Here is a 23178-nt window from a genome sequence, read left to right on the forward strand (position 1 = left end):
TGATACACGTAGCCAAAAGCAGAGTCTTAGGGTGACTGTTAGTACTATTAGTTACTGTTGTTAAACTATTATAACCGTAGGAAAACCTGAAGACATAAAAGAAAACAAAACATTTAACATCCCATTAAAGTGTTCATTTGGAGCGATCTGTTGGATTTAATGTCATGGTCGTATCCCCTGTATTGATAAACTGCTCTTCAGCTTCCGATTAATTTCTTCTTAATCAAGGTCTGTGCTTGTCATGGCCAATAAACTAATAGAGATTGTGAAGGAGAGGCCGATAAAGATCAGCAATGGCGAGCAGGTTAGCTGTTTGTGATAGGCCCTATCTTTCCCGGACAGATGGATTTAGTGGGTGAAAAGGGCTTAAATGCAGATTTTCATAGATTTAACAACAGTCACCTATTGATGTTTTATGCAAATCTCGCCACGGTGCGGAATTTTATATTTATTTTTCATTTAATGTATTTTATTTTATTTTAAAATAATACAGTATTAGGTCACATCTTCACATTTCCTTCGAAATTGTTCGATTACTCTCTAGGTTTTTGCGGAATCATTAAATGGACATAAAGGTCAAAACAGACTGCAAGAGGAATGAAGCTGCCGAAACGCACAATTTGAAACGGTCTGTTTATGAAGAGTGTAGAATCACTGTGAAGGGGGAAAAAGTTATAGCCCGTGTTATACTGCGCATGCGCGGTGACGTACAGCGAGTCCGTGTCGAAGTTGCTTGCTCTCATTCTCAAGCTGCAAAAATACGGAATTAATAATGAACGTATTTAAGACCTTAGTGATTTAATTGATTTCAAATTCTATGCAATGCAGTTCTGAAATACAATTTACATCATATTATGTGATTTAAATTTAACTGCTGTCGAATAGCCTGTAGAAATACTTGGTTCGTTTGGAGTTTTAAGGAGTGTGATTCTCAAATTTCCTCAGTTGCTTATTCTTTCTGGTTTATAAACTATATATATGAAGACTTCAGAATATAATTTGTATTGCTATATTTTCTGCAAAAAGATACGAAGGAGGACAAATGCACGCTACATACATTAATGTTTAAACATTGGGTTTACAAAAACTCATTTTAAACTTAAATATATACTGTGTACGAGAGCTCTGTGTGATGGGAAATATTCAATATTTTTATTTATAACTACAGTTTTCAAAAATAGCGTTATGTTTTATTTTGAAACTTCAGTGAATCTGATGATAAACGCTCTCGAAAAACAAAAAATAAGAACATCACGCGTCACCTGTTTTTCGAAAAGAGAAGGGACAGTATCAAGAACTACAGTATTATTACAGCAGTTCTAGTTTCAATTATTAAGTTCCTAATTTGAAAGGTGTTAACATTTTAATATTTTGATTAACAGGTTGTGGAAATCATTGATTTATTCCAGAAAATAAGCTAAATCAGTCGTTTCATTAAGCCCTATATTAATACATCGTATAAGTGTATTCCTTATAAACACACCCCAAGCATTAAGCATTAACCCAGGATGTTAACAGTGGTGTTAACGAAGCTGGCGACGAGGGTTAAAAATAATCATTTGTAGGCTGAATCTATTGTTGTGGAGATGTACTTTACATGTATAGTTAAATTTTTGTTTAACAAATCACGCTATTAAAGTCTCAACACTGAACTTTGTGTACAGCCATTTTTACAATTTTACGCAGAATAAATACAAAAATAACTAAGTAACTTTATTAAAAACGCCAGCATGGCCGATTCAAATAACTCGCCATTATGGTCATCTAAATGAATGTGTTGTTCTATTCTGGATGATTACCGAGGACACTTTAGCAGCTGGCTCGCCAGTAAACGTAACTGTTGCTCAATAATAAACCTCACCAAGCCAATGTAGGTAAAGATGCGTTTGGAGAGTTTTTGAGGTTGACAAATCGGAGGTACAAAAGTTTCAAAACATAATGTATCACACAAGTGTTCAAGTTCGTGTATTATTATTATTATTATTATTATTATTATTATTATTATTGTGTAGATTAATGTCTTATGGAACAGCTTGGAACACTACTAGCATTGTAAATAAAGAGGCTTTCACGGTTTTACAATGGAAGTTCGGAGCATGGGAGGAGCTCACAATGATTAGTCGATTTAGTGGCGCGTTTGCTTAATTTCTGTATTCATTAGTGACCGTAAACAAAAGAAGGTATAGTCCCTCTGCTGCACGAGACAAAGTTTGATGTGTATGTGCACATTACCGTAGCCTAGAGTATTGCAAGTATTAGAACAGAGATGTTCGAAAAACAACAGACCTGCGTATCATATATTAACATGTACTGTATATCTCGAGCTACAGCCCTTTCGAAATACTGTTAAAACTAATGTCACTGCTACTTTTTCTATTGGTTGTTATCCTAAGTATGAGAAAAGCAAAACGCTGATTTTGCAATTTTGTTTTAATGCTGTGCACGGTACTGTGTTGTCTTTATGAGAACTCAGTTTTCAGACGCCAAAGAAACACAGCAGAACATAAGAAAATGGAATACTGTATTTGATTTAGAAATTTATACATAAACATGAACATAAACACGCAGGTAAAGGAACATTGAATAATAAGCGCCCTAAGCGAACTTGGAGGATTCCTGACAGGTCGCAGAAAAATACTCCAAATAGCTTTTGCATAAAAGTGAACAATAGCACTCGATGTTTTTTTTTTAATCTACCGCCGTATTCCCCTTTAAAAAATCATAACAAAACAGAAAACCTATAGCACTTCGTCAGACGTTTTGACAAATATTTTATGTAGGAACACCAAGCCAAGAATAGTGAACAAGAATAGAAAAGGAGATAGAGAAGAACAGCAGTATCATATACAAGCATCTCTCTACACATATATTACAGACTGGGAGAATGATCGCATTATTTTAGATATACATAATTCATATAAAATCTTGAAATAAAAATAAAAATCTGATACAGTCATAACTATTCGGTTCCACATTTGACCAGTACCCACACAGGCAGTGACAGAAGTGTAGAAAAAAAGGTGCTTACGAATCGAATGATTGTCTGATGAACATAAAATAAAACGAGAGAGGATTGCATCTTGGTTGACCGTCATCACCACTTGGACTAAAACAGAGATAGAGAGAGATTTTTTTTTTTAAAAAAGGCGATAAACATCTGGTTATTCCCTCTTCTTGGCGCTCCTTGTAAAAATATTGAACGCAGGTTATTATTTTCCCAGATACAAAAGAATATCATGCAATTAGTGGTGGGGAGTTGGGAAAGGTGTGCGTCCATGGAAAGCGCTTGCAAAAGACGTGCTTGTCTCTCTTTCTTAATAATACCAATTGGTCCTTTTTTTCTTCCCCGATATTTTTATATAGTCTCAGTTTTTTGTTCTTTTCAGGTCCGTATTCCCTGTTTAATTCTTTCTTTTCCGTATCATACATCACATTCCGAGTCACTGGAGGTTACAGAAAGAATGGATGTGCCCGTTTCGACTCTCTCCGTCATACTGGAAACGCTGGTGGTCGGACTGGCCGCCGTTGACGGGGACTCAGCCGAACTGTGCGGGGTGCACCCGGATTCTGACAGCGATCGCATGCCATTTTGTCCTATTGCTTGGTGCTGGAGCCTGATGAAAATAACAGAAGGAAAAAAATGGAAAAAAAAACACACATCGTAATTAGTACACATCTCAATGCATCGATGTGCAAATGCTAAATTCTAATGCATTGGAGCGTGCACGCGTCTAACCGTATATTCATTAAATCGCCTGTCTGTATTAAAGAAAGATGGGTATACAAAAAACGAAAACTGTACACCATTTTTGTTTGTCTACAATAAAGTGGGACGCAAAATCGTATGTTTTTTTTAACAAAGCAGTGCCCCTGATACAGCCCGCGTGCACTCTTTGAGCAAATGAGCATAGAAAGATGTTCACGGCCACGTTTATTTATTTGTTACTGGTTTCACGGGAATAATGTTGACCATATTCTGGTTCTCCAGTCTCTTACAGGCGTAATGTGAGCTGTTTAATAATATGACGTCTTATTTCTATAGTATAAGTTAATGGGACTTATTAAAGATAAGAGTGCTTAAAACTCTATATTAATGAAAGCCTTATAAAATAAACATATTTCAATGGATGCAACATAATAATTAATTTCAGATACTATAAAAGGTGGTAGATGTCTTTATCAAAAAACATAATAAGCTGATTTTTTGTTTTACATTACTTTCAGTACACCACGTGGACACATGCTTTCAACGCTTTTCAATGCTTTCAACGCAAGACAAATACTCCAGAAATGCATTTTTATAGATATGCCACTAAATAATTTCCACTGGAATAAGTGCAGTCTTCAAGGACCGAAGAAAACACATTTAAAAAAATTAAACTAGATATTATAGGTGAGAGTATTTAACTTACGTTTTTCAGCAAAATAAATAAACCAGTATGAAGAACGAGGAGGTTTATAAAAACAAACATCTGACAATTTTAGCCCTTTATTGAACGCGCCTGAATTACCAAAAGATGATGATGATTATAGTTACAATAATAATTTAAAACTTTTAGATGCATGTACTTAAGATCACCTCTTTTGTGATGCAAGTATAAATGCATTTCTTACAAATTATATCATACCATGATTATTTACAGGGAAAGTAATAATTATTACTTCATCCAGTTCTTTAAAAAATATTTTGAATGGGTTTCTTCTAAATAGTAGTTTAATTTAGAATTCAGTGTATAATATCAGCTCCCTCATATTTACCATCTTCCTGGGAGCTCTAGGTAGAAGCCATATTTCCTTGTGTGATCTTTTCCAATGTCTTTCTCAGCTCTTAAAGGCTGGGTAGTTCTCAAAAACTTTCCCTGGTCGAGATAAGAGAGAATTTACAGGTTTGCTACGGGAAGTTTAATTTTGAGATATAATTTAGCACCTCCTTACTCTTGAACCTTTGTTTTGTTGTTATTCATTCCTTCCTTTGTACCTAAAATACTTAATGCTTAAACATTAATGCTATTTAACAACCATGTACGTTTGCAATGAAGTATAATTGTTATTGCTTATATATATGTAGAAGTAAACGTTTTATTTAAAAATGCTTGCTCTTTAGATAACAATAACTTTGCATATTTTCCACTGTTATTCCCAAAGTATTAAAGCTGTAAAATCAGATTTGGGGTGTTGTAATTGAAAAGTGAAATGTTTTTCCTAAGTGCAAAAGTGTTGTAGCCTAAGTGCAGCGGTTTCACTTTTTACTTGCTGCTTTTTTAGTTTTCTCATATCTACAATAACTAGAAATTCTGTTCTAATACTCTGAGTCAAGGGAAATGTTTTACTGTTTAGTGCTGTGATTGCACACTCTGTAACTGTAATAGCTTTGATTGCGATCTCTCCTGTAAACAGCAGTATGGCTTGTAATGCCATGAGTGTTATTTTTATACATGAGAATAAAAATGAGTTTTTCTTAGTCTGTTGTACTGTTTTTTTTTCTTTTCAGAATTCGATATCTTATTGAGCTACAGTTTCTCCAGAAAGAATTCAACTAACTTGAAATATCTTTCGAGCCGTTTTCTCCTTTCTATCTGAGGGAACTGGCGAGTGCGTTGTTTCCTGCGCCTTACAGCACTAGAACAAAACCGAACTGACCTGTTTTTTGCAGCTGCCGCTCTGTCTCTTTGCCTCCGATTTTTAAACCAATTCCCGACTTGTGTAGGAGTGAGTCCAGTGGCTTGAGCCAGTTCCCTTTTCTTGCTGGGATTGGGATACGGGTCCTGCAGATACCACTCCCTTAACAGACTGCGTGTCCTCTCTTTGAAACAGTGGGTCTTCTGCTCGCCGTCCCAGATGGTCCTGGGCAGTGGGAACTTCTTCCGAACCCTGTACTTATCTACCGGTCCGAGGGGGCGACCACGCAACTTCTCGGCCTCCTGGTAGTGCGCTTCTAACCACATGGCCTGCAATTTGCCATGGGAGTCCTTGGTAAACTTGTGGTTCTCCAGGATGTGGTACAAGTCTCTGAAATTCCCCGTGTGGAAGGCAACCACGGCGCGGGCTCGCAGGATAGACTCATGTTTGTTGATCGCCTCGCACGCCCCCGGTGCCACGGGCAGGGACCAGAGGAACCGTCCCAGTCGCTCGATATCTCCGGTTTCTTCCAGCGTCTCGCAGACGCTCGCCACTTGCTCCGGAGAGAAGTTGAGAGTGGGTAGCTGAAACATTGACAACTCTTCGGGAGATCTGGCGCTGGGTGCGCTGCTCGCCAAAACCAAAGGGCGATCAGCGAAGTTTGGCAGGAAGAAATGGGAGGGATAAAGCTCTAAAGGGGATCTGAAAACCATGGAATGACCTGAGAGAGAAAGAAAAATATCAAGGAAAAGAAACGACGAGTCAAGATTGAATGATTCAATAGCTATCGCCTAATGACACCAGCCTCATAATATCTCCCCTAAATCCACCGTGAGTGTAGCATTGAAACATTTTGTTTCGCTTTTCTATTGGTCTTCTTGGTGTCGTTGTAAGGTTGTCATGGCAGCCCTGCCAATCACTGTCAAGTGTGCCAATCATTAGCCAGTACGTAGAGGCTTTCACCACTTCGCCTGCACACACGGGGGGTTATCAGAAACTCAAATCTCAACACTCCCCTCCCTCTACACAGGCTCACATGAAGTAAAAAGCCAATGTTCGCGTATTTGTTGAATGGGATGAGCAATTAGAGGGTGGAATATTATTGCGATCTTAACGAGGCTCGTTAGAGCTAAAGAAGATATGTAGGGAAAAGGAATGGGTGGGTGCAGGAGGGGGCTGTGGGGGTGCCAAATGGGGCAGGCTGGAATACTGGAATACACATTTGAATAAAGGGCTTCTAACCGAGTCAATTTACACATGATTTGCACGTAGTTTCGCTTCATTCGGTCCATCTGAACACTATTAATTCTGGGAAAGAAAGGAAAGATGAGATCATTAGACTCATCCTAATAGCACTGACCATGCCAGCGAAGGCGCGTCGCAGAATTAAATTTTGCTTTAGATCTTCGCGGGCTTGTACACTTTATTACGAAGGGCTTTATTAATATTAGCGTAAGATGTAAGGGACTTTAATGGTGTACCGAAGAGTATTTGTTACATCTGATCATACGCCAGTATCACCACAGCCTCTGGAATGGGTTTGAATGTGTGTTTTCTTTTAGTTGGGGATCTCTCTGATCAGAAGTACCCCTTCAGGAACAACTGCAATGAAGATCCATCCAGGTCCAGACCCTGGTACTGTTTTTGTCTGCAGCAGGGCTGGCCTGGTGCCAAGTTTAAGTGTTTCCAAACATTGACTTAAAGGTGAATGAATATTACTGCGCTGTGTAAGAGAGAGTTACTTACCGCTGGTAACCAAAATGATTTGGTAAAATAGAAATGACACATGTTTACCACAAGCTCATGAATAATAAATACACTACACATATGTGTTTATAGGCCTGCATTGCATTTTTTTTAGCATTAAACAAGTAGTGGAACCGTAGTGCAATGTTTACCCAAATGCTTTTCGCTAATTCATAGCACTTGTTAATAGTTTTAAATTTATTTTAGCGTTTCGTTTTATTTGAAGGCTTAGTCAGCACCTCGATTTGGCCAGTCTTTTGTTTGCTTGCTGTAGCTATGCGAGTGTGATTTACGGTGATTTGTATGGGCTACAGGCGCCCATCCTGCCCTGGTGGTGTATATTTGGACAGGACTTTGCTTGGTGTTAAAAAGTGTATATTTTGAATGAGTTCACACACAGTAGCGAACAATACATACATTGTAAAGGCATATACAAGGCGTATTGAAACAGGGCATCGAGACTTCAACTAATCTGCCCTCAATAAAGCTGAAATAATTATCCTAAGCCGCCTTTCCACAAAAATCATTGAGGAATTCAAAACGTTTTAGATTTTTTTTCTACATTCTTAGGCAGATTTCTGCTAATGCACGGAACCAGCCTAGTGCCAAATTCGACAAACCGAAAACTAAGCATGTATGAATGAAATATATGTATACACTGCGTGGAATTGTAAACAATAATAACTAGCGTAGTAATAACGCCATACTTAGTAACGAAAACTATGCGCAGTTGTCGAGATCTGCATGCTGCGGTGTTAGTAAGGGTGGAGAGAGGTACGGATCCTTCCTGTGTGAGCTCCTGTCACACCGGACTCCGTGAGGTAATTCCAATCGGCGTTTGAATAGGTCCTTTTGCAAAGGTTCCTGCAATGGAAGTTACACAAAGTACTCCCATACCTCCTGTTTTTTCAGTAACTTATACTACAATGTTGGTGAGGCCTTTTTGGTGTTTTGAATTTCGTTCCTTAAAACTTAATATATCTACGTGTGTATGTGGTTATCTATATGACATATATGTGTGTGTGTGGAAGTGTTTAATTTTAAGAGTCACGTTGTAGGCTCAATTTCGGGGTAATTACAACAGAAATCGTGCGCTGAAACGTAAGTCCGCTGTTTGAAAACCCGTGGTAAATAACATTCTTGTACACAGCCTTTTGTTTGCGTTAAGCATGTAATTAACACCCCTAAACAAGTTTATTCACCTGGTTTGATTGTCTGCTTATCCGCAAGCTTGGAATGCTCCCTCCTTAACTGTAACCAGCGGGAGACGCGCTATTCAATGCAGACAAATCATTAGGTCGATCTTTGTTTATTTACTGTGCTGTCCGCTTCTGTCTTTACAATACACGACTAAGTTAACAGTAACATTAATGTGGTACAAGATGTATTAATTGACCTTGACCCGGCTTCGTAGCTATAGATTTATTGTTCAGTACAGCAGTAATTCAGAGGTTCCGTGTTTTCTATTTGAATTATTGTATTTATCATTTTGACACGAAAGGCAGAAATAACCCGTCAGAGAGAGAACGAAAATGTTCTGTAGTCTGGGTTTCAAAACGCTACCAAACTTCACATTCGTAAGCCCTGCTTGGTTCTGTGATGTCTGCATCAACATTTTCAGGATGCTCATCTGCAATATTTCGGAAATCAAGAAAACTGTAAAGCGTCATACGGTGTCAGCCACTAACGAAAGTGTTTTGCTTCGTAAAGAGGCACTTGGAAAAAAAAAGATCATACGGTAATCTCCTATCAAAGAATGAGAAGAATGCGGATATTCGAAATTAAATGTTGCGTACTTTGGGATACTCGGTGGTTTTAAGTTCCTTTCTGAACCGGTTAGAGGCAAATTCCCTTATCCTTAAAGGTACGAGCAGATAATTATTGGCACTCAAGCTTTGTGTGAGGAGGACCGGGTGTAAATGGATTTTTGAAGACAACGACTGCCCGCTGAGGCAGCGGTCAATGAAACTGCTTGGCAGGCTTCTTGTGGGAACCCACACATATATGTGCTCTAACATATTTGCCTTCAGTCCGAAATAAAAAAAAAAGAAAAATAGGGCAAGATTTTTTTTCAAGTCTCCACTCTAACAATGAATGGAAGGCGCTGGACAAAAATCATTTCACGGAAGAGAAACCGTCCGGAGAAAAGATTGCTACGTTACAGGAGAAGAGTATCTGAGTACCGAAGTGGAAATCCTTTCCGGATCCTGTAAGTTTATTATAGGCAGGCGTAGAGCCCGTCCCCTGTTGCGATGTAATTATCTGTCAGTGTTTACATAGATTTAAAGAGAAATAAAATATTTTCCGACTCTTCGAGTGCTCGGTGTGCCACTTGAAAGGGGCTGTACGATATATATTTTGAATAAATTATATTTTTATGTGAAGTGCGCACGGGTTATCATTTGGTGTTGAAGACAGGACGGTCGAGTCTACCTGACAACATCTGAAGCGGTACTTTAAAGTTGTTTAAAAGAAGGGGTTCATTGCTTGAATTACAAAAAAGGTTAAAAACGTAAAAGACCACATTCTCCTCCGGTGCTTTTATAATCAAATAACAACCATTATGTCTTTATTTTCCTTGCGATGATCCGCTGTGCACTCCGAGGTAGGTTACATTATAGAGTTCGGTCTTCTAGGATCCTCATAGATTGGTGTTGCTTGTAGCTTTGTATTGCTGTCAGGACGGGGCGCAAATGACAGTCTTTATTTGCTTAGCTTCTCTTGTGTATTAAGCTCCACGGTAAACCAAGTTTCAGTCGTTCAGTGGTTTTCAAACGACCGAAGTATGACATTTTTATACCTTCTGTGGAACCGCACACTGCGATGTAGACATCATTTATCCTGTCCAAACAGCCTTGATTAATTCATTTTCCCAGCAATAATATGTGGATCGGTGTGGCAAGATATCATTGCAACTTCTCAGCGACCGACTTAAACGCTTTAGTATTTTTATTAGTTTTTTTTTCGTGCAGAGAGGCGTATTAGCGAAATCCAATCACGCGTAATTTTATTGTGATCCATTATTGCTTAGGGAAGATATGGATCAAAATATTTTTGAAAGGCAAAGGTCCTTATAACAATAAATCATTCTCGGACATCAACAAACGGTTTTCGCCATCGGTTTTCACAATTGCTAATAACGGGAAAATGTACTTAATATACAATGAAGGAAACTTATGCTACGTTTAGTTTTTCTTTACCACACGAAGACCGGTGCTGTTAAACAGTCATTTAATAGCTTCAGTTTTCAAGATAAAATGTCACCGTTTTTTATTGAAAGACAGCGTTTGGACATTCGTATTTTTTCCCCAATAATCACCTAACTATAAGAACGGATTAAAACACCTTTTATTTTACATGTTTAATGATTTCGCGCAATTATATTATTATCACAAAACCCTGTTTAAACAAAGTTTATCTGTTGCGGCAAAGTTCCACTCTTTCCATCTTTATGTAAAAAAAATGAAGTTTTCTACTTTTTTTTGTGTGGTCTCATTAAGTGGGCATCCTGCTAAGTCCGGAGAGTTATACGAAAGCTGTCCAATCAGTGTATTTGCACGGCTTGTTAGCGACAGTTAATGAGGGCGCTCCGCGGACAGAAAGAATGGCGCCTCAATGTAAGATTTACCTTATGTCAACTCGTTACTTCTAATGAATCCATTCGAAGCTTCTTCTCTGAATGGAACCGGGAGACTGAAACTGCAGGCCCTCTTTTTTCCGGTTCCACAGAGAAGCACTGGTACTGGGTTAAAATGCGAAACTCCCCGGTGATGATTCTGTTTTGGGGGGGAGGGGTGCACCAATGTAATTCAGTGAGAGAGGGGGTGGTGTGTGTGTTGGGGGGGGGGTGGGCTGTGAAAGACATTTCACACAGTATAATATCATACGGCGCTATCATGTATTATTTGGTCAGTCGGCTTTGACATCTCAGTCTGCTGTAGTCACGAAAAGTTCACTTAACTGCTGCTAAATAAATGCTCCCCAGAGTTGCCTTTTTTTTTACAGATGCCCAGTGCGATTTGTGCCAAATTAACAACGCTTCATTGCTGGTTTATCCAGGTAAACCTTCACATTTGCCTATACGACTTCTAAGATGCCCCCCCGTCCCCTCCCCCCCTTTTCTCCCACTGGGCTAGCACTTAAAAATCAATTAGTCTTTTCAGTTCTTAAAGTAAATTATTCGAAACAAATGTATGGACCTCCCCAAGGGAGACGCAGGCGAGCATAAAAGGTTTGTTTTATTTTTTTTTCTTCTTTTTCTTCTTCCTGCAAGCCACAGCCCGGGCGCTCAAAAGGGCAGTCTAGCTAAACTAGAGCGCGTTTCATTCAATGGCAGCGTTAATTAATCTGTTGGTATATTAACACCAGCCCGTTTTTAATATATGATAACTTGACACTCTCGAGAGTTTATTTGGATGAATGTGGAACGTTTTCAGAATGGAAAGAGAGACAGTCATATCGTTCGGTCAGCAGAATTACAGCTGCCATAGGGTGGACTGTACGCGATTATATTAATGGCCTTTATGCAGTCTCATGCATTGATTTCCACGGGCCCTGATGCATACGGCAGACGAGGAGGCAGTCAAGCGAAAGGTTTTAGCCTCACGGATTAGCACTCAGAGTAAATAGCAATCTTGCTAATACTAACTGTAATAAAATAGTGTACCCTTATGCTAATGTATACACAGTAATTTCTTAGTCTGTGGATTTTTTAACCCCGCTTCTCGTCAGGATAATAGTTCTCATTTCGAGGTGTTCTCTGATTGACTTGAGCTTGTTTCAAGGGCGTTTCTAATTCTCCGTCTTGCACAAAATGTATAAGCTACACACGAATCGTTTCCATTTTAATTTCCCCTTGCAATTAAATAGCGTTTGTATGTGTACATATACCGGCTACATATATATATATTTTTCAGTAAACAATGATTATTGTGTAGACTCCGGTTAGCGGTCAAGATTAAAGGTATCACAATGATCAAATCTTTAAATATGTTTGTTGACGCTTCTTATACGATAAGCAGCAAGCCAAGTAGAGAAAATATAAATTATATTTTTATTGCTGCTGTTTTTAATCACATAATTTTGACATAGAATCTCGTTTTTTATTTGAAACATGTTGATTATTTTCAGACCATGAGCACTGTTTGGATCATTTCAACACACATGTCTGGAACCGGCGTGGTTTTTCAGAAATAATATGTAAGCCTCATTAATAAAGCTACATGAAGCTCGTGTGTTTTATCTGATGTATAATAACACTTTTTGGCAGAACGTGCATCCTGTCGTCTTTAGTGCGCATAATCATAAACCCGACCAGATTAGTTTGTTTTCTTTAAACAAACGTGACATTCCTTATCTGCGTATCGGACTAGTAGAATTGGTCTGAATTCGACCCCTTCTTATTCATTCCCTGTTCTCCAAACTGGAGCTAATGTGAAACAAATGACTCTAAAATCTACTTTTGAAGCAGTACTTCGGTGATAAGCAGCGTGGCGACTTATCTTGCCGTGGTTAGATGCTGTGTTGAGTCGATGGCTCTTCCAGGTACCTGGGTATAATGCCTAATATAAAATTAATGTAACGGATATATTGCTCACGCCCCAGATTAAATCACATGATTGTCCAACAACATCAATATATTCCGTGAGTCTTTGATACACGGTGAAATAATTTCATGTCACATTTTCCTTATTAGTTTTATTTCCATACAAAGGGAAAGGTTGATTCATATGATAAAGGGGCTTTATCATTTAAAAAAGGCAGGATTATAAAGGTTTTTGATGAGATTATATAAGACTGTGTAAAAGAGTGAGATAATACAGATAGACATAAACATAATAAACATAATATTAACAGTTATTCATTTTTGACCAAGTTGTTATTACTGTTGACTTTAGCAATGGCTTCGTAGTCACACGCACCACTCAGTTTCGGCGGATAATGTTAGGAGTGTTCAAGTCTATTCTGTCAAACTTCGTTACAAGTGCTTCGGTTGGAAGCGGGGCAGATGTCAGAGGTGGAGATATTGTAATTACCGAGCACAAGTTCAGAAAAGGCCTGACCAGTTCTGCTCGGTACAATTAATCCCTACCTCTGAATTCTAATACTTGAGCTGTCAACAAGCTTTGCTGCAATTAATATTCGTATAATTTATCATTATTCCACACCTCAAGAATTGCATATACCCGTATACACAAATAAGTAAAGTGTTGGATAAAAACAAACAAACATGAAAGTTCGCGCTACACTCTCAGTGTGATCAGTCTGGAAGTCATTGTACAAGGCTCTGTATCTTGCCATGAACTACCCAGAACACACGAAATAAACCGCCTAAAAGTCACCTCCAGCAATGGCATGATCTGAAATTCTGTTTTCCATTCAGTTTTAAGCACAGCAATGAACATGGTTACTAGTGACGATGATAGTAATGAAATATTACAATAAAAGTGTAACAAATAAAAATCAAAATTGTAATGCTTTGTGAGTTTTTTAACGCATGCATTACTTTTGGCTTTAGGCGCCTAAAGCATTAGTGCTAAAACCAGATATCACATTTTATTTGCAAAATCACATATATCCCATCGTAAGCAAAACGCAGAATGTTACTGTAGCCCAGGCTCAGACTGTAGCAATACATTACTAAAGAATCGTACACGCCTCTTCGTTGGGTGACTATCTAAAGGCTTATATGTTATGTGTCGTATCAAAGTACATGAAAATACATTTTCTAAAAAAAAGTCAGATTGCTACGAACGAAACCATTAAATGGATAATGGCACATAAGGCCAATAGCTAAGGAGAGCTGAGCATCTTGTCTTGTTTGATTGCTCTGCTAGGTAACCACGGGTACTCTTTGTGGTAATTCAGAAAGAACATCAGTTTTGTAATCCATTTCCACTGTTAGATATATTGATTTTCTTTCTTCGATTTCGCTCATAACCAGAAAATTCAAAACAGGGTGTCTTTTTCCGGCTGACCCGGTCCATTGTGTTATGTGGACGACAATGTGGGCGTGTGTTGAAGCTATAGCACACCGTAAATCGCAGTAGACTTACATTTGTTATTGTCCATGACAACACTTGTGCTACCATAACTCAAACTGTACTGTTCGTTTGTTTCCAGCAGAAAAAGAGATGTAAACGTTGAGTGTCATTTCACGGACAAATCAGATATTTGTTCTTAACATCTGGGTGTCTTTCATAGTTACACCTGAAGGTCGTCTATAAATATCGGCTCCACTGTAACTCTTGCTCAGTGGAGCATATTCAGAGAGAGAGAGCAGGGACGTCGGTTTGGAAAGCATAGGACCCACAGCAGGCAACCTGCTGATACTGGGGTCTGAGAATGATCGAATGTTGCAGAACAGCAATGGAGAAATTAATACATTGCCTGTCTAATAATACACAGTTAATATATTTAATACCTGTTATCCTGGCTATATAAAATGAGGTTTTAGTTGATGTAGCATAGCTGAATCAAACATTTCGTTTAGGGTTCTGTGACTGCGTTGCACCTTAAGAAACTGAAACATGATACTTCAAACAGGAAGATTTTGACCTATCTTGTAGTCTCTAATATATATATCGGTTAATGCGACACAATTAGCGGTCTAAAATGTTTAGTTGATTTGTATACCAATAAAGTATGAGTTAAAACTGAATTCCCTGCTAATTGTTTTCAACGATTTATTTTTCCTGTTTAAGGAGCAGAAAAAAACGAGTTTCTACAAAGCAATTTTATAAACCATAGATGTACGATAATATTCCAAGTGACACGTGACAACGAAGAATGTAGTCAGTTCTGAAACAAAACAAACTTTTTTTTTAATTCTAAGTAGTTTGAATCGCCTTGGAAACTGCCCCACAGGTGTAATAAAGAATACTGTACAATAAGCAGACATTCACTCACACAATGCATTCTTCTGCGTTTTCATGAAACAGCTATAAAGGTAATTATGCCCTTTTAATGCCAAGAGTCATGTTTTACTTTATATTGCTGTCCAATCTGTTGTTTTTTTTAGTACGGGACCCAATGGAACCTGCCCACTCTGTCCTTCATTTTTTTTTCTTTAGCAGTTAACAATGACTGGAGGTCAGCGGAACGGGTCATGGCTATCCATCGCCTATAAATAGATTTTAATATTTAGACAGTTATTGTAACTCGATATTAACTTACAGGATAATGGCGAAAGATACAGCATCCACTGAACTTGTTACTCACGAATGAGCAGCATCTGTCGAATATAATTTTCGTCTTTTGCCCCTTTTGCCTGGCGTAATCAATAGAGGATGTCTGGAGACCACAAGGAAAGACACCGGGTTGCATTGCAGTGACAGGTACAAGACCCGCTTGCTTCTCTCCATCACTGAGGGAAATGGAAGCTTCCAGGCTGCTCACTGATCAACAGGTACTAACGCACCATCTAACATTGCCCTTCCTTTTAAATCAAAAGTCAAAAACCATGTTTGAACAACAAACGATAACACCGTAATTACAAAATGTGAATACCGTTTTGCACAACAGTAATAAAATGATAATTTGTTAAAACAGAGCAACGTTGTGTACGTCTGTGACAGGATCAAACATTTGTGTATGGGATTATTAGCTGGGTGTCTCTCTTCTGGAAAATGTTTTGAGAATGATCATTTTTTCAATCAATAAAAGCAGCACGGTAGTATAATATAATTTGATAAAGTACGTAACACAATAATCATTACCATGTTCGAAAATGTGTTGAAAAGAATGCAGTGTTGTTCACGGTACAGTTTTGTAGTGAAAGTAGTAAACAGACACAGGACATTAACAATACCAGAAAACCCTTGTTGTAAAATTGTTTGCATCTTTGTCTGGCCCTGTTTGAAAATATACAGTAATGCTGATTGCAACATCATCTTGCTTTCTTTTGCTTTATATTATCTTGATTGTTTTTCAGTATCCTCACTCTACCACAAGCAATATATTGGAATATAACGATGTATTTATGGACAATAAATGTTGTCATCAAACTGTCATTATAAAGTTAGCTCTTACAAAACTGAATCAAATTTAATTGGATGTGATATGCATTAAATACTGTGTTATAATAAATATTTCTTTGTAACACTTTCTGTTAAAAAGGTGGACTTTCCGTTTTCTTTTCTGGGGGATTTAGAAAAAGTGCGCTTTATTTTCTTCAAAAAAGACAATTTTCTTTTAACTAGAATTTTGAACACAATCCGTCATATTTAATACTTCGGAGATCAATCCTTTAAAAACTTCGATAAGTAATGTTATTCTCTTAACTTTCTGTGGTTTTGTTCATTTCCGTTGACCGTTTCACTCTGAAATTCAAGGCACCGTCAGCATCAACAACATTATTAAGCTTATTAATAATAACGACAGAATTGCAATTAGGTTGGTACTTCTCCAAAACGTTACAGGAAAATACGAAAGTTTCCTTTACGATTTTATGTTTTTTTTTTCAATCCATAGGCCAAGCAAGTGAGTTTTAAAGATGAATATACGTAAAAAACACGTAATATATGTTGGACAAACATTTTAACAAAGCAACAACAAACTGCCTCAGGGTTTTTCAAGGTTTTATGTATTATTTTGCTGGAGGTCGTATAGTTCGCTAGGCACGCAATGTCTTGTCCATTTTCAAATGTTCTTTTTTAAGAAGGGGGATTACCGCCAGGAAGCGAAGAAACAAAAGAATGAACTTCTCCAAAGTTTTGGTCTACGGCTCACGAAAGCCGGAAGGTTTTCGACTTTTTTGACGTATTTTGAACTATTTGGACAATCTTGACCTGTGTTCTAAACAAGGAGGAGGGAAAGGCCAAAGTGTAGATACATATTGTTTTCATATTTAACATAAAAACAGCTTTGGGATTATTATCATAGTCGAATTATGTGCATAAAAGCAATTACTCTAACATTTTACGTTTCATTTTCATAATCCTTTTATTAATACCATTAAAAAAAACTCATGAGTCCTTAGCCCGATCGTATTCTTTCAAATTATACTCCTGCTTTTACTCCAAGTAAAATATTTAATTTATTTTAGTTCTTTTTCTCCAGTCGCCACTCAAGAATTCTTATGAACACTTTTCAAATTATAACAGCAAATAAAACTAAATACTGCACAAAATATGTTTAGCATTCACGTGAAGTTAAATTATAATGGCAAACCTTAACTTTATTCAAATAAAAATAATATATAAAATAGCATTAAAATCAAATATAAAGTTATCTGAATAACTTTAAAGACGTATATCTATTTATATATTAAATGTAATGTATTTGTTAAATATTGTATTCATAGTAAACAATATTCATTAGTAAAGCTATCTAGTAAACTACTCCAGAGTATATTTATTAAGTTCAATGTAATCCAAATTACAAATTGATATTGTTTGCTCAATAATCACTTACTTTAACAAATGTAGGCTAAAATGTTGACTTGTTAAATAATTGCAGAATTTTTAAATGTGAGTCAGGTGATGAGTGATCACCATTTGCTTATTTTAGTTTTATGTATTACGTTGTGTTACACGATTTCAAATTCGTGTGTTCAACGTCAGTTTAAGGATAACTTACAATTATTTGTAAAATGCCCTAATGAATTATGATTTGTTTTCTTACGGACGTTTTTTTTCCATCTGCAGTTACTACATATAAGGTAAATATGAACCACCATTACCTCAATACAATAAAACCTAGTTATTAACTAAAATATTTTATATGAAAGTGTATGTATTATTTCACGAAAGTTATTTAATTTAATTTAATTTAATTTTTACTATGGTTTCAAATGGTTATTTCTACATTTTCACACATAAAAATAGCTTAAATACAGAAATAATATGATGAAAACTGTTTCATAGTCAACTTTCTTTTTATCTTGGACAAAGGGATATGTATAGTAATAAAGGATGATAAACGTGAGAAAAACTGAAAGAAAGTGATTTCAAGAAGTTCAATGTTAATTAAATATATGTATGTTTGCATTAAACATACGCAGATGCATTTATGTATAGGAAATATAAACTTTATGATTTCTAAAATTATTTACTGTTTATTGTGTAAATTAAAGATAGGCTAGATTTAACAGCTTTCAACAGGTTCATCTGGGGATCAGGATGGACCTGTCAGTTCTGTAACAGCAGTAAGTCGTCGCTGATCATTAGAGTGTGGTTCAGTAATGATATATCTAAAGTTTTGAGGTCGCCTTCATGATCTTGGCAATTTATACTAATGTATCATTGGTATGTGCAATGTGGTGTTTAAGGTGAAATGTCATTTAAATCAAACTGTCTAGAGAATTTCACGGCATTGTATATCAAGGGATAAAAATAGTCTAAGTGGGCAGTATTTTGGTCATAGTTATGATATTGACAGTTTAAGGTACAAACATTTCCAATAATGTGGAAATGACGGCATAATATTGTACATGTTCAGCGCTCTAGGATTATGGGCTGTAATGTTTAAAGATGCATTGACTAAATAAAGCTCATTCATATTTAACTACCGTGGTTCCTAAATTAATAGGAGACACTCAAGCAGATGTCAAAACGTCTTAAAAATGTTTATGTGTGAATAACTGAGAAGGTGGAGAGACGCATTATCTGACTGTGAAATGAAAGATTTATGAAGGACAGCTGTTTGTAACAGTCGCCTCCTGGTGTTTCATTAGCCAACGATGCTAATTTAAACCTTTACTTTAATGAAATCTGACTTTCACTTGCGTCCACTATCCCTCATTATGCATTAATTACCCGTAATGCGTAAAGTCAGTTAGCAGACCTCCGGGACTCAACAAGAAAACTATCGATTAACACATCAACACATCTACTTCATCTGAAGAATAATAGTAGTTTTGAAAACTAAGGTATTGTTTCTACAGATGTTTTCCATTCAGTGTCCTAGCATCGATGAATATTGGCCAATGACAAAAATGCTGATGATGTGTACGGGGTTTGACTTTTGGTACAGACTGTGTGCGATTAGCCTCTGGAATAAATGATCGTTTGTTCCCTCAATGCATTGTGAACAGGCTGACAGCAAGAGGTCTCGCAACTCCACGTATTCTATTATACGCCGAATCTCCGTCTTTCATTTAGCAGGACATATTCCCTAAATAACTCTTGGAGATCATCATCTGATTGTTAGCTCTTGACATCTGCTCCTGGCGGAGAGGTGCAGGGCTCGGCTAAGTGTCGTGTAAAGGTAATGGGAAGTTATTGGAAGTTAGTCTGATGAGGGTGTCTAGAGGGTCGTTGGTTCACCATTGGGTTAAAACGGCTGTTGATATCTTTTGTTTGCTTTCTCCAGAAAATCCCTTTCCTTCCTAAAAGAGGATGTGTCCAGCTATTTCATAGCGGCTTTCTCCCAGCCGTGCCTACCAGTCTTCCCACTGTTTGTTTTTCTAGTTTTATTAAATCGTCCCAAACAGGAAAACAAATAATATCACCACGTCATGGCCCAGAGGTTTGTTATATTCTCTGTACCTTCCTAGACTGTGGGTGAGAATTCTTTTGTATTTGACTTAGAAACTGCCTTCTATTTTTACCCTAAATGACCAAACTATTGGCAGAGTAGAATTAAAATAAATCTCAGATTTCCAAGCATGCGTGGCTGTATATCCAATTCCCATTCGCTGCTTTTATAGACATAAATTAATTGTACTGATTTAATAAATCTATAAAATGTGTTGCAGTAAAACATAATGAATAAAAATAATGGTAGCACAAATGCCAATGGCCACTTAAAGAGCACACACAGGCTGTTACCTCCCATTTTAAACTGTAAGCTGATACGAGATAGTTTATGTCAGGGCCTCCCAGTCTGGTAAGACTTGGTCCATAATGGAAATATTAACGTGATTGACCAGATATTTTAGATTGCTTTTTGCTGCTTAAAACATTGCCTTCATTTATGAATCTCTCTAGATGCATTGAAAACCTCTTACAGGTGCAAAGCTGAAATAATTCCAAAATGTCTTATTAGTAAATAATTAATTACATCTGGATATAGGTTAAATCAATAAATTAGCTGAAAACAAAAACAGCAGATACCAGAATTTGTGGTTGGGAGATTTTTTTTGTTACTTTTTTAAGGAAACATATTTAGTACTGACACCATTATACCTGCCAGTAATGTTTCCTTTGTATATGGTCATAATGCTGATTGTGATGCATGATGCTACAGTTTGTGGTTTAGACATGTTGCCTGGATCTCAGAGAATTCCAGTGCTCTAATTGAATCTGTTTTACAATGAAAATGGCCTCTGTTTGTACCGCGACACCCCTGTTCTGTTTACATAAAGGGCAACAAAGAAAAGTAAATCATAAAGCAAAGCCTAAATCGTTTTTTTCAGCTAAATAAAAACATTGAAGTTGCGTATCATTAATTTATAAATATTTTGAACTCTATACGTTATAGTGTTTGTAATTGTCTAATGTAGAACAGAAAACAAATAAAAAATTATTCCTATCAGGTAATTCACTGGACAAACAAATTATTTTTTTCAGTCTAAGGCATGTGAGTCCAACTAGTAATACTGTTTCTGTTTCAGTATTGCTGAGGGATTGCATCAGTGTCTGGTATTTTTTTTGCCAATTTATGATGTCTTGTCACTCCTACTTTGAAAATGTATCTTAATTCTTCCTACTTTTTTTTCTCCTGGGCCACAGCCTGTTTTCTCTGAGTGATTCCCATCGTCAACACTAGAGGTGCAGAAGAAAAAGAGTATTTTTTTTTACTGCTTCTCACTTTCAACAGTCAGCCAGTGTCTAGTAGAATATCTTCATGTGTGAATGACTGAAAATCCGTCTCTGATCGCAACACTTACATTTATGAAAGGTTTTTAGTGGGACAAAATCTTGAACTAACTCTTATCTTGACAAAGAAGCCTCTTGACTGGTACTTTTTATAAGATAAATCTTAATGTGACTTTACATTTGGTTTTGATCTTTATTGGTAAGTAATGGGGAACTGTAGTCAATACTGTCTGGATCATACCGTTATACTGTACATGCTTTAATCACATACAGAAACAGATACACTTCCCTCTCTTCATGATAATAGAATACAGTTTTTTTTCTACTAGTTGTTTAAGCATAATTTAACAGCCAGACTTCTTATTTCACAGAAGAAGCACATTCAGCCCTGGTTAAAGGCAATTTTATTGTTTTAGTATATTTGATAACAGTGTAATGTCTACCACATAAGTACTGTACTTTTACACATTTTTGTAATGTTGCATTATATATTTTTTTGTGTTTGAAGTGCACAGTGTAGATGTAAATAAAGACATCTCCTGGCAAAGACAGAACTTCAATGTTTTCCAAGTGTGAAGTATTGTATGCGTTCTACGATAGTCTGCATAATTAACGTGTAATTAAATATTTGGGTAAATTACAACTGTTTCTAAATTATATTTTTCTGAGTGATTTTTCTGATCCAAAATGGAGCCAGACAGATTCCAGGCCCAGAATGTATCTCTAGTGGCCAAGTGATAAGCAATCCATCTGGCTGGATATTAACACAATTAGCCTTATTACATCTGTTTAAGCCGTGTGAATAATAGACAAGTCTGGGTTTCAACAAGGAAGAGGTGGTTTGCTTGTTTAATTTGAATTAATGGTGGTGTATTTTTTTGCTCAAAGAAATTGCCTGTGTTTATTTAACACTGTTTATTTCAGGTTTTGAAAAGACAATGTGGCTTGGCGGATTACAATACCTTGTACAGCATTTATATGAATTAAAATATTTTATTCAAGCTTGTTTGTTTTATAAATTGAGTACTGAGTCAATGCCACCCTGCAAGACAAAATAAGGATATTAGCTGTCTTTTCATTTCTGCCTCTTTTCCTTCCTAAACAAAAAATAATATAACACATCTGAGTAGCGTGCGTTTACTGTCTCGCATCTGTGTGATTGGTGGAGAACTGGCTCAAGTGTTACAATGATTTCTCCAGTCTTCAAGATGTGCCGTATTTAAGGAACACCAGTCCTGTGTAGGGAACTTGTGTGGATATCTTCATTATGATATTGCATTAAAAATGTTCTTGTCAAAAGACTTAAGTGGGACACTGTAAGTGCAATAAAGTAAAGTCTGGAAGTCAAGGTGTCTAAAATTAAGCGACAATAAAAAATCATTTTAATGTTACTCACATTGTTTTGAGCCACTGACTGTTGCTGCCCTGACTTTTAGAGGGAACATACAGGCATCGTGTATTGGCTTTAAAGGTACGGCCAGTTTCCTGCTGCGTTGGATGAGAGCACCTTGAAGAGGTAAGTCCATTTTCTACTAGAGCCTTTTGTTGGTCAAGATGATCGAGGCAGCTTCACACTGCTTTACCAATTGGCTCTCGAAGAATTGAAATTTACTGCAGTTCTTTGTCATCCTTAATGTTCAACGTCAGAACTCTGTGTGTAGAGTTTAGCTGCATGGTATTTCAGACACAACCAATCTTTCCATATGCTGCATCATTTGTTAAAAAAACAAGTCCTTTTGTTTTCATTCTATAAAAATATTGGCTTGTCTGAATTGCTATACAATGATCCACTCTTAATCTTTTGAATTGTTTACACGATGATAACCCAGTCATATACTATTACAGCCCCCAAACTTCATTTTAACAATTGTCTGTAATGCTTTTCAACAATAGTGTGTGATTTTATAGCAATGCCTGTTGAGAAACAATTAACATGATGGTAAATAGAATGGTCCTGGAACTTGATATTCAGGTTTCCTTTTCTACAAAAAAAAAAACATACCCTAGAAAACAAATGTACGGAGTATTTAATCCTGTATCTGGTACAATAATC

At 36.8% G+C, this 23178-nt stretch overlaps 1 protein-coding gene and 1 long non-coding RNA gene across 2 annotated transcripts in view; one reads left to right on the forward strand and one right to left on the reverse strand.

Annotated features, from left to right (window-relative positions):
• Nucleotides 1-2504: 2504 nt before the first annotated feature.
• six3a (SIX homeobox 3a) lies at nt 2505-6476 on the reverse strand. Its single transcript, XM_006638640.3, has 2 exons — nt 5641-6476; nt 2505-3614 (listed from the first exon to the last, which is right to left on the reverse strand). Exons 1-2 carry the CDS (start codon nt 6330-6332, stop codon nt 3422-3424), a joined length of 885 nt encoding a protein of 294 aa, XP_006638703.1. The 5' UTR covers nt 6333-6476; the 3' UTR covers nt 2505-3421.
• A 2464-nt stretch (nt 6477-8940) lies between these two features.
• The window catches only part of LOC107079400 (uncharacterized), a 68465-nt gene continuing 54227 nt past the window's right edge, over nt 8941-23178 (forward strand). The window contains exons 1-2 of the long non-coding RNA XR_001480375.2: nt 8941-9574; nt 15651-15772. This is a non-coding gene — a long non-coding RNA (uncharacterized lncRNA). The remainder of the gene's footprint in view (nt 9575-15650; nt 15773-23178) is intronic.

Source organism: Lepisosteus oculatus, chromosome 17, assembly GCF_040954835.1.
Source record: "Lepisosteus oculatus isolate fLepOcu1 chromosome 17, fLepOcu1.hap2, whole genome shotgun sequence".
Taxonomy (NCBI): domain Eukaryota; kingdom Metazoa; phylum Chordata; class Actinopteri; order Semionotiformes; family Lepisosteidae; genus Lepisosteus; species Lepisosteus oculatus.

Coding starts and splice junctions, on each gene's coding strand:
- six3a (XM_006638640.3), bottom strand. CDS start 6,332: ATGGTTTTCAGATCCCCTTTAGAGCTTTATCCCTCCCATTTCTTCCTG. Junction 3,615..5,640: donor GCGGCAGCTGCAAAAAACAG/GTCAGTTCGGTT, acceptor TATTTTCATCAG/GCTCCAGCACCAAGCAATAG.